This window comes from Falco rusticolus, chromosome 9 (assembly GCF_015220075.1).
Source record: "Falco rusticolus isolate bFalRus1 chromosome 9, bFalRus1.pri, whole genome shotgun sequence".
Taxonomy (NCBI): Eukaryota; Metazoa; Chordata; class Aves; order Falconiformes; family Falconidae; genus Falco; species Falco rusticolus.
Window position 1 is genome coordinate 46,210,293 of NC_051195.1, and position 12,469 is coordinate 46,222,761.

Sequence of the window (12,469 nt, forward strand, 5' to 3'; positions counted from 1 at the left end):
TTCTGTGGTTGTCTGCTGCGACCTTTCCTGCAGCCTTAGCTAGAATCTGTGCTGGCATGCATTCCCCAGCAGAACTGCATCCTAGGTGGGCTACTTCTGCTGTACCACCAACTTACACATGTGTTAACACCAAAAATGAAGAACGTAAGTACTATAGGGAGTGGGAAAGGGAGAAATGTAATTTTTCATTGAGGTAAATTGTATTCAAAACAGTAGCAAAGGTAGTTAAAGATAGCAGCTGTAGCTCAGATGCATAATGGAGCCTTTAGGTTAAACCCGAGGCAGTAACTTTAAATGAAAATCCTGAGCACTTTATCTTTTTATTCTTTTAAACCCTTGTTTTCACAGCGTAGACGAAATCTTACTTAGGTCAGAGTTACTGCTGAAGTCAGCCTAATTACAGTTTGGCTTTTAGATCCTAGGATAACAAGTGCAGGGCCGGAATCTGAGCAAAACATCTGTTTTCTCGCAGCCTTGCAACTTTGGTATGAATGGATACGGAGTTAATTTGGGAATCGTGTGGTTCCAGCATTTATTTCTGTGAATAGCTTCTCTGAGCAGAATCGTCTTCTCAACTAGAGACTTACCATTTTTTTGGCAAAAAGGATTGGATTTGATACATGCAGATGTTGATTACAGCTCTTCTGATTCTGCTTTCATTTCTGACAGTGGAGCATGTGTTAGAAATCTAAAGGGACTCTTTTCTCCCCACTTCATATTCTTTTGAAATAAAACTCATTCTGTTAAGATTCCTCTTATGGACCACAGATATGTATTTTTATGTAATCAAATGTACTCAGCCAATGTGTAAAAATTCAGATCATCATGGTACAACGAAATCAAATCCTTTCAAGTACAACTTCAGGAAAATGTGCTTGCTCATATCTAACTTTCATCTTAATGTTACCTTATGACATTTTTGTTCTTCCTTCTATATGCTTAGGACAAAAAATCCTCCTGCGTGATGCTTTCGGTGAGAGCAACACTAGTCTAGACTGTAGACTTTTAGTATTGAAGTATCCACTGCTGCTGCAGCATAGTGCTGACAAGGCCTGATCCTCCTTTTTTTCCTTCCCTACCAGATCCTGGCTAAAGCGCATATTTAGAGTTGTGCAGAATGCTGCATTTTTCCAGCTGGATTTGAAACTGCCATAAAATGCACGTTCTGAACATGCATTTCAACGTACACTGTTACCCAAGCTAATTTTTTTTGCCAGTGTTTCCCCATTTTGGAAGAATTTTTCCTTGTTAGAGAGAATTAATAGACCTCTATTTAAATGAAGATATTTGAAAATGTGTTGAAAGCCTGATGTGGGGATGTAGCTAGACTGTCTAAAAGATGTATCCATAAACTGCAGTTTTCAACTTTAGTCTTGCAAAGTGGCTTCGGCCTCTTCTCTGCTGTGCAGTGCTGCTGTTCTTCATGTCCCGGTGTGAACATGCACCAGAGGATTGGGGAAACTTAATGAATCGCACCCTTGATGTGCATTTTTGGACTGAAGTTAAATGTGGTTTTACTAAGTGGTATTTCTCCTCACGCTTACCAGCAGTGTGCCTCCCTGTCCTTGTTAGTTCAGCAGTGTGCTTTGATTTTTCCCTCCAGACTGTTCCAAGTGCAAGAGGCAGCTCGGTTGGGTCTGCCTGGCTGGTGGTTTAGCTTGGTGTCATTTGTTTAGCACATAGATGTTAATTTGGAAGTGTGGAGAGATTTGTAGTGAAAGTTTAAAACCTGTGAGGTTGGTCAGTGTGGTGAAGCAGCAGGGAATGGCAGCTGCTATACTGTACTGCTCCTCTTAACTTTTTCTTGATTCTTTGGGTTTGTTTTTTTTCTTAATGTGCAAAGTCACTACAGTACAGACTCCCCTGCAGCCTGCTGTTTTCTTCTTGGGCCTGCTCAGAGAGCTGGGCTCATTTGTGTAATGATGCCATTTGTTAAAACCTTAACAAGTAGAGCTTGCCCCCAGCTATGGATTGTATTGAATTTTGTGTGGCATGTGTAGTAAATACCATCTCCTTTGCTGCCCTTGGGTCTAATAGAGCATAGGAAAGATATCTCTCAGCAAAAAGTCAGATCCTGACTCATCTTTCTGGCTTTGCAGCAAGTTGTATAACTACTGCAGGTCATAAAGCTGTAATAGATCCTGAATGCAGAGAAGCTGTTTGAATGCAGGTGATTCAAGAAGAATTCTGATCTCCTGTCTTGTAACTTATGCTAGTTCGGTTCCTGCACCTTTTCTCATATGCTAACTGAAGGGCTTAAACCATGGTTTTTTCTGTTGCCCCCAAAACAGCATAAACTCTTTCCCTCATGGAGATTCCTTTCCTCTCCCTGCCCTTTCATCCCTCTCCCTCCCAGAGGTGTGCTGCAAGAAGGAGAAAGGTTCAGAATTAATATTTCTGTTATTTTCAGGTGTCGTTAAGTGAGATAACACTGGGGATGCAAATATTCTAGACATGTGTTTTTGAATGGTGAACAGAAGCATCTTGCTCACACTGTGGACAGCATTTGTTGGCAAGCTGTACTGAATCCTTGCTGTCCTGCAACAAAACTGATGGTACACAGAGGTGCAGAAGCTCTCAGGTGCTGGCCAGGAACCCAGTTCTCTGGTGTTGAGTAAGAATTGTTCTGTAGACTTCAGGGCACTGCTGCAAGGTTATTTGGCTTCAGTGTTGCTATTATGCCTGTAAATAAGGAGCAGTCATAGTTCTAGGTAGAGAAGCAGGGCAATCGGAACATGAAGACCCTTGCTTTCTAATTGAGGTTCCTAGATTGCACATTAGTGCAGCCTTAAACACAGGACCATGTTCATACAACAACACAATCTTCATGGTGCACTTCCCTTTACAGGCTGAATTGCATCTTTTAATTACATACGTCTTGTCTTTATCTGGTTCATCCTGCAGTTTTGGCTCCAAAAATAGACACTGTGCATGAATATGTACACACATGCGCTTTTCAGCTCCCCTACTCCTTTATAGATGACCTCCTTTACAGCAGCGATGAGCATCATGTAAGAATATTACTCATTCCTCTTGATACACACATAAAGCCATAAGGAGGGAGAGGGGTGCGAGTCATACTCGCTCTCAAAGCATTGGTTGTAAACGTGGCCAGGTTAGAAAGAAGATTGCTCCCACCTTGATTGCTCTGGGTGGGAGAACTATGAAGAGTATTTGTGGGTTTTTTGGCTTTTGTTTTAATACGTAGAAATTCAGGTCATGGCAAGCATAATTTAGCAGTAACTGCAGAAAAAGTGATGTTTTGATATTCAGAGAAGCCACACAAATGCCACTGACTTGAAGTGAATTTAATTGAAGTGGGAAAAGACATGCACATCCTAGACATCCCACACTTTGAGTTGCTCTGGGAAAAAATCAGAGCCCATACTTGGATCTTCCAGGGAGATACATTGTACGAATAGGGAAGGATCAGGATTAATATTTCTGCTACTTTCAGATGTCAACAGTAAGATGACACGAGGGGATCAAACATTTTTTAGCGGTGCACAGAAGAACCCACCAGACACAGTGTCAGGGTATAAGAGCTGGAATCTCTTGATATCCTGCAGCATTAAACTTTCATGAATAACTTGTGTTTCGTAACTGTTTATCCTTGACCTGTGTGCAAAAAGAACAGAACACTTTGTTGCACATGCAGCATCTGGCAGAACCATGAATTTTACAAGTTGTTGCTCTGCGTTAATCAGCAGAGGTGAATAGTCGGTGGAAGCTATTTTGGTCCCAAGTGCTGCAGAGTCTTTTAAAGAGTCGGTGAGAGTTTTTTTTGCAGGTGCATCCGATCTGCCAACACTTTCTGTTGTCAGTGTCACAGGGAATTTCTAGAAATTATGAGAAGGAATTCCAAGCCTCTGCCATTATAATTTAGTTAACTCATCATTATCTTGACTAGGAAAATACAGAACAAAGTTAATTCAGCGGTACAGTTCTTAATTGCTCTCAGTAGCATCTGGAAGATATTTGGTATCTGTAAAACATAACTCCACACCTTGCAGGGTTATTAATTTTGCAGTGCTCATCATTTGATAAAACTCTGGACTCTGCTGTACATAGAGTTTAAAAAATATCTGGGAGGTGAAGACAGATTTTTTCACGGTATGTCCACACTAAACTTCTTTGGCCGTAGGTGAAAGAAGATGTCCTCACCCTTACACATTGAGACTCCTGGCAGTCCTTAGTGCTGAGTGTCTACACCAGAAAATCATGTTAGCTGATTGCTGCTCTGCTAATTGTAGGTACAGATACATGGTGTTTTCTTCTCTGTCTGCTGTGGTTGCAGGCTTTAAGATTTGGAAACATGATTACAGCGTAACTGATGTAATGCAAAATTTTCAGGGAGCCTGAGGTTTCAAAACACCACCTCCTTTTTTGGGGGTGCTGAGTCAAATGGCAGTGGTACTTTAAAATGTCAGTTTGCAAACTTATCAAGTGCTTACTGAAGCTGTAAGAAAAGGGAGAAGTCTCAGGGGGATCTGTCCTTTAAGTGTAAGGGCTCTATGCACGTGCCTTAGAGGAAGCAGATGAGTTGGAGAGAAACTGTTAGATTTCTCCAGATGGGATTGTGGCTGCGAGACTGTAGGGCAAGTTTTCTAGTTCTAAACACTGCTCCAAGTGTTTAGCCTGTTGCCTCTTGCACTTTTCCTGTGAGCTTAGAGTTTCATCTGTTCTCTAGCTTATTTTTGTGTGCGTGTCTCTAGAGCGTGTGGCTTTGGATGGTGCCTCTGGAGGATTTCCTTTCTGCGCCTTCGCTGGTGATGACCAGACCTGACCCTCTGGCTCTGGCCTTTCACACACCTGTAGGCTGTCTTTCTACTTCTCCACAGCCCCCTTGCCACAGTTTATTTGATTTTGCTTGGATTTCCCCCTGTTCTGTCTGTCTTCTGGCTGTTAAATTTTCATAATCTGGCTCCCCCCTTTTTTTTTTTTGGTCACAAGTCAGCCCAAAGCACCCAGTGCACTCTGAGATCATGTTTTTTGACAAGACTGCTTGCTTCAGGTCAGTGACGTAGCACAGCAGCGTCATAGCATCTCTCAGGAAGGCTGTGTACGTAGTTGTGCAGTTCAGTCATAGCAGCCCCACGATCTTTTGCTTCTTCAACATTAGTGCAACAAAAAAGGGCAACAAAACCCCTTCCCTTTGTGGTCAGGGAGTGCACCAAACCCTCTATTATTCAGTCATTGTGACTTTATGCTGTGAAGAGCATGGTTTAAGCTACTTCAGGCTTTCTTCCTATTCATCTTTGAATTAGAGTGGCTAGTGTTCTTGAACAGGGTAGCTGGTGTTCTTCAGCAAGGCATGCCTGTCCCACCCCTCCTCATTCCCCATGCTTATAGTAGAAGTTGGATCTGCTTTTAAGGTCATGTTCAGAATGCTGTAGTCCTGCTCAGACCCATCCAGGAGATCCTGGAGTTCTCTGCCCAGTGTAATGCATTTTTATTTTATTTTTTTTTTTACAATTCTTTTTAAGGAAAATGCAAAAAGCGAGGAGATGGTTTGAAACTGGAAAATGACCCTCAGGAGGTGAGTCACCTTGAATGCAGATGTCTGCCTCTTAACAGGAGGTCTCTAGTCCACCTTTGGTCCATGGACAGTAAGTTCTATACTTGTTTCTGCTTTAAGGCCGGCCTAGGAGGCAGATGAGGGGCAGTGTGATCCCTAATGCTCTTCAGTCTTTTGCCTGTGCATTTTATCCCTGTTTCTGCCTTCACCACAACTTTCCTGCTGTTTTCCATTTTGTCTTTTGGGAATGACTGCACCCCAGATGTTTACTCCGTAGCTTTGTACCTGTCTGCACATGGTCAGTGGCAGGAAGTCCTTTTGTGATGGAATTCTTGTGAGGTGTGGAGGAGTCATTTGATGCCATGCTCTCTGGCCGCTCCATAAAACTGGGCTAACAATTACCTTTTAACACCCTTTGAAATAACAGAGGAGGAAGGGTCAATAGAAGTGCCACCTAGCACATAAAAGTAAACAGAGTGGCTTTCTCAAGGCTTTTCCATGAGCATATCTCCTTTGGATCTTCTGCTGTAGAACAAAGTGCTGTATGGAAGACCATACTACCACGTTCCCCAAACTGCATTTGGGCTGCCAGTGCACTTCCATGGCATCTCTTTCAAAAGATGTATGATTTTATCCCCAAGAAAAATTCATTTTAAAGGCCCTTGATTCCATGATCTATGCTGCAGCTCTTAAAGAGCTTTATTGCTCCTGTATCAGTGCCTTTGGGGGCTCAGTGCACGGGCAAGTTCTGGTACTTGCTCCATAACCACTTTGTTGAAATTGGTGAGAAAAGCAGCGTCACTGATAGGCAGAGAGCTGAACACTTGGTTCTGGGGATGGGTCAGGGCAGCGAAGAGTTACCTGTTTCACCAGGGTGCCAGTCCCACTCAATCTGTGCAGTCCAATTAGGAAAATTTTCTTTTAAAATATTCTCCTATGGGAAAAAGCTTTTATGAGAACAGATACCACAGCTGCTTCTTCCTTCGCAAACGTGACCAGTACTGTATTTTGCAGCATGTAGAATCCAAATGATGAAAAGCAATTCAGGTACTAATAAATACTTTTGGCCCTGAATGGGAGAAATTCAGTGGAAACTTCATCCTGGCTTTATACCCAGAAGCATTAGAAGTACGGTCAATATTTGGGTTGGCAAAGAGATGAAATGGGAGCTGTGTCCTCTGTCCTCCATCCTGTAGCTTATATGGAGTTGTCTTGCCAGTGCAGGATTTGGGGGCACAGGGGAAAGAGTCGGGGGAGTGGGGGGTGGGGGGGTAGCATTTGCTGTCAGACATGGGTTTTTTCAGGCATTGTCAGGTGCTTCACGTGCAGCTCATATGGGCAGTGGAAGCTGCGAACCACCAGATATCTTGCTTAAACAATGATGATGTGAAATCCACAGGTAATTCTTACAGTGGGCTGTCACTTTAGAAAGTTTACCTGTTCAGCACTGTATCAGTTGTGTTCTGTGCAAGCCTGAAGTTGAATCAAGTTATTTACTGCCTCTTTGGCTTTATTTCCTCAGGCAGAGTCAGAGATGGCTCTGGATGCAGAGTTCCTGGATGTCTATAAGAACTGCAATGGTGTAGTGATGATGTTTGACATCACCAAACAGTGGTAAGACATCTTCAGTGGCATGCACCATGTGATTATCGCTTGTTTAATGAAAACAAATGACTTCTAGACCTCTTGATTCCCAGATGGACTCTAGAGCTGATAACCAGCCTAATGAGTTGTATCTCTTAAAACAGTAGCTTTCTCTTCTGACACGTCTTTTAATATACTCCTCTCCTGGGTTTGTTTCAAACAGGCAGTCTCCCTGTGGGCTTGCATACTGCAGTTTCTCAGATACTGCTGTCTGAGGCTTGCTAATTAGTGCTATCACAGGTGCAAAGTATGCTGGGCATGTTACAAACCCTTGCTCTCCAGAACACAAGGGAAAGGGGAATGCCTGTGAGAAATTCTCAGGAAGAGTGGTATTAGTAAGGATTATTTAGAGGCCCCAGGCTGTATTAACATACAGAAATAATGAACTGTTCATTTTTCACATCTGCTGAGGAGGGTGAGAGACATATGGAAGCCAGAGTGGAAAGAGGAGGTGGTAAGAGTTCCTGCTTTATGTTTGAGCTTGTGTTTTACAGATTTGGTATGGGTCAGTGAGCCTGCTGGCAGCTGAAGGGAGGGAATCCTTCTGCTGACCCCACACGGTTTCATAGGACTGAGGGAAATACTGCTGTAGGAGATGTGAGGTTGCCAGTAGAAGTGGATTATTGAACTGGTCAAGTTGTTTTTGGATAAAGAATGATACAAACATATTTACAGTTAATGTATTTCTCTGAGGGGAGCAAAGAAGCCACAGTCTTGGAACGACTATCGCAGAACGATGTTTCCTACTCATCTGCCTTTATCTCTCTCCTGTGGTGAAGGACATTTAACTATATTCTGAGGGAGCTTCCTAAAGTGCCGACCCACGTTCCAGTGTGCGTGCTTGGGAATTACCGAGACATGGGGGAGCACCGGGTCATTCTGCCTGGCGATGTGCGGGACCTCATCGACAATCTAAACAGGTAAGGTGGCACCATGGTCACCAGGCAGGGGAGTGGACCTCGGCTGCTCTCTGTCATCAGCTGTAGATAACCGTATTGCTGCTGTGTTTCAAATGCACATCACGTTCATCCTCTTGACCCTGTGCCTAACTTTTGGGCTTTCATAGCTCTGAGTACTTCACACAGCAGCTTCAGTTTACACGATGAGCTCTTTGATTTAGGAGCCTGTTCTGGGCAGATTGTTAGCTATGTATCTGGAAATAGTGAGCATCTGCCTTCCCAAGAAGTCACCTTCTTTCTGGTTAGTCCTTCTCTTGTGAAAGAATCCTCTCCCTGCAGCACAACTGTTCTCTACTCTAAATAATTCTGCTACAAGAGAGCCAGCTAGTGCAGCTGTCTTCCTTGCTCTTGCTCTGAGAGCATCCCCACACAGTATTTACTGGGCACAGCCAAATCATACGCCTCTCTTGCCAGCCAGGCAAGATTTTCTCTCATGCAAAGATCTGATGTGCTCTGTTATTTAGTATGAAATACTACTTGTTAGTCAGGATTCAATGGGTTGTACCTTTTTGTGTGGTTTTATGTTTTTAAGGCATTTTTTCATTTTCCTAGTCTCTTACTTGTTTATGCCTACATCAGGCACCCAGAAATTATATCAGTTTTAAGACTTTATCTGTAATGTAATCATTTCTTTACAAGTCCGTCTTTATCTATGACTTATGTAGGTCTGTTTGTGGTTTTAAAACAAAACCTTCACTGAAATGAACAGCTTGTACAGCTGTGAAACCCCCAGTTTAGTAAACCAATGGCCCAGTGTCCTGACACAGAATTTCTTAGTCTGGCAGCCACATGGCACTGCAACGTAACAGCTGTGTTCTGCCACCCTTTAGGAGGAACAAAGTGTGAATTTTGTCTGTAAATAAAATAACAAGTCGCTAGCAGAATGACTTGCTAGCCTACATTTAGAGGTTGACGGGATGGCTGGTAAATGAGGATCGTTCATGGTATGCAGTGTGACAGGGGCCTCTTCTGTGTGTGTGCAGTCCATGTCCTTTGTTCAGTTTTTTTTCTCTCTACCTATCTGGTTGAGACAGGCCTCCCGGCTCCTCGTATTTTCGCTACGCTGAGTCTTCCATGAAGAACAGCTTTGGCCTCAAATACCTGCACAAGTTCTTCAATATCCCCTTCTTGCAGCTGCAGGTAAGACAGAGGGCATTTCCCTGATGAGCTGGGCAGGTGGGACAAATGTCATTTTCTCTGTCTCTAAGGTGGGAATTTGGTATTTGGGGGTTCTTTTGTTGTTAGAGGATCCTGAGTAATTTCTATTTTCGTAAGAGTTATTGGAACAAAATTATGTTAGTACATTGGTGCCAGTGACTTAAACATGTCTGCTTGCGAGAGGGCTCTTCTCTGCTGTAATCGCAAATGCCTACCTCTAAAGAAAGGCTCCAAGGTGATGAACAGCACTGGCAAGAAAATTGCGTCCAGTGGTGTAGCTGCCAAAGTCAAAACTGTTACCTAGGCACATTTGTTAACTTTGTATTTAAATTCTGTTAACTACAATTCAGATGCAAGTTGATTTGGGCGTGAACTGAACAGTTCAGGGACAACTGTTTGCTGAGAATCTTTGCCCTAGTGATAGCTGATCTGCTTGGATCCTTTGCACATAGATCCAAGCCTCACATTTCCTTCATAATTGAGGCTTCTTAGGTGGACTGAGTAGAAAGGCAAAGGCTGGATGGGCACAGAAGGGTGGAATTCTCAGTTGTGGTTCTTTAGAAGAGGACCTTTCTGAGGTGACCGGGAAGGGGTCCTTTGGGATCAACAGCAGATGCTTTTTAGGGGTACATGTGATGCTATATCATTGTTTTCTGTTGTATGGAAAAAACAGGCAGTTGATCTTGATTATTTTTCAACTAGTAATTGAAATGTCTATGTGTATTTTTATACAAGTAATCCCCACTGAAATGCTAGTGCAGAGGAAGCTCAGATCTATTGGTGGATGTTACCACGTCCTCAGGCTGCAGAGCAGAAAGAACCACACTAAGAAAATTGAACATATAGTACCCCAGTAAAACAAGTCAGATTTCTGAGGAGGAGGTTGTAGAAATCTCAGATATAGACCCGATGTGCTGCTCAGTGGAGAAGATTGAAATCTACCAGCATGGTGTTGGTTAAATGTTTGGTTTTATAACCTCTGCTCCTATGGTAAAGCGATGTCTTGTGGAAATCATGCATAATAATTAGTTCCCAGGTTACTTTTGTTGGTTTTGTTACAGCTCTCCTTTTTTTCTCAAATAGATGTTGATACGAGACAAAGACATTAGCACAGTCTTCCTGCCAGATTTGTTTCTGAAAGCTGGTCATAACGATACTGTTAATAGTCAGTATATTAATGATTTCCCTAGCCATATTTATAAGCAGGAAATACCAAAGTATTTGTAGTTTTGGGTTTGCTTGGAAGCAGCTTTAGGATGTGAGTCTTAGGGGACCTTTCATTTAAATGTGCTGTGTATGAGTAAACATGATCTGTTAATCTGAAACTGAAAGCCATTAGGACGTTTAGGTAAGGTAATTGCCCCCAAAGCCAGAGAATTTCTTGGTCAAATCTTGGTCTTTAGGGAAATAGAAAAAAATAAATCTGCTAAAAACTTTAGTTGTTTGGAGATTCCAGTGACAATTGCTCGGGAGAGGTTAAGGAAATGGGGTGACCAGCCCAAATTTGTTCTCCTTCTCAGTGGGCTAAGGGTGCCACTGGGAGTACTCCAAAAGGTACAGGTCCTGCAGAATTAGACTCCCAAATCCTGTGTTTTTCATGTAATGTAATTCAATAATGCAACAGCAGAAACAGACCTGAAAAGGCTTCTCATTACAATTGAGTTCTCAAAATGTGCAAGGGGAGATGTGGGTAGGCACACGTAAACCATGCTTGTAAATGTTTGCTCTGTTCTTTGTACAACAACGCAGAAGGCAGCAGTTGAGGAGGTTGTCCTGTGCCTCAGCCAAGGAGAGAGTGATCAGATCATAGCTGCCTGGCTTTTCCTTTAAAACAGCAACACCAGAACTAATTTGTGCAGTTCTGTGCTCATACTGGGATGCTTTTGTGTGCGTTCTGATAAAAATCACAGCATAGCATCCGATGTGGAGATGGCTTGTTTCATTTCCCTCTGGTGTGCGGGGGATCCCTGGCCTTGCTGTTCTGTGCCGAGGCAGGTGACACTGCAAAGCTGGAGGAGGCTTGTGGTTGCTTCCATCCAGGGCTTTGCTTCACCAAGATGCAATGCACTTAGTTTTTTCAGTGCTCCTGCTGGGTGGCTCTGGGCGTTTTGCTGCTGCTGGAGACCCGCTGGGAGCCTTGCCTTTGAGTGCACAGGGAGCCAGGGTTGGCCCCGCTGGGCCTGATTAACAACCAGCACAGCACAATGTTAAAATTTGTAGGAAAATCACAGCTAGCCTTAATTTGTAAAGGTTCTGCTTGTACCTTCAGAGAGACTTGCCAGTAACAAGCTCCAGAAAGAAGTAATTTCCCTGGTACTTTGGAGCAAAGCAGGGTTAAAGGAGAGGAATGCTACCAGGTATTAAATGCACATATGATTTAATCAGTCTCGGTGGATCTCTGAGGTTTCTCTGTGTTCCTCTGCCTAACCTCCTGCAGCTCTCGAGGGGAAGAGTTGTTCAGCTGTGTGTGAGATTCCAGGCTGTCCTTTAGCGGAGTTGGTGTTCAGTGCATTGGTTTTAAGTTGCACATTTCTGTCTTCAGCTTACATTCATGCATCTTTCATGAAGAAAGCAGTGGCTGAAATTCATACCCCCAGTACAGAGCTTGTTCCCACTAGCTAACCGGGGCTTTTCAATTATTTATCAGTTCCTTTCCAGGGGAAGGATTGTCAAACCTGAGAATGGAGTTTAGCTGTAGGTATTGCTGGTGGCCCATGTAATGTGCAAATGTGAGCAGGTCAACCAGGCCTTCAGATGCTGCGCTTGGAAGGAGACAAAATTCTGCAGACAGCTGAAATTGCCTTTTCCCAGGAAGCACTTGAAAGTGGCATTCAGCCAAAGCGTTGGTCTGTAGCACATGATTTATTCCCTTCTTTTGGGTCATTGCTAAAAATAAGCTGTTTCTTTAATATTTTAATACCAGCACGGTAAAATAGAATTTATTTTTAAAGTATTTGGAAGTCCATTATTGGTGATACATTTTTACAAAATTAAGTGCAACACTCTTAATTAAATCTAAGTTCATAATTTACTGTGATCTGTGAAAATTTAAATAAATACAACTCTGGTATATGTCTTAATGCCAAAGTATGAGGAAAGGCAAACCACTTGTTCAATAAAAGCTATTATCTAAGTGCCTAAGGTAAGCATTGGAGAACAGTGTCCCTTCCATCTCTGTTTATTCAGCTAA

At 42.9% G+C, this 12,469-nt stretch overlaps 1 protein-coding gene across 3 annotated transcripts in view; it reads left to right on the forward strand.

Moving 5' to 3' along the window:
* Positions 1-12,469, forward strand: part of RABL6 (RAB, member RAS oncogene family like 6) — a 58,690-nt gene that overhangs the window by 15,355 nt on the left and 30,866 nt on the right. For 2 of the 3 annotated variants that reach the window (XM_037399608.1, XM_037399609.1), the window contains exons 4-7: positions 5,487-5,539; positions 7,041-7,132; positions 7,942-8,082; positions 9,156-9,261. In XM_037399608.1, coding sequence (XP_037255505.1) covers positions 5,487-5,539; positions 7,041-7,132; positions 7,942-8,082; positions 9,156-9,261 — 392 coding nt within the window. Of the gene's footprint in view, positions 1-943; positions 974-5,486; positions 5,540-7,040; positions 7,133-7,941; positions 8,083-9,155; positions 9,262-12,469 lie in introns of all 3 variants that reach the window. The other variant, XM_037399607.1, reaches the window with a different exon arrangement.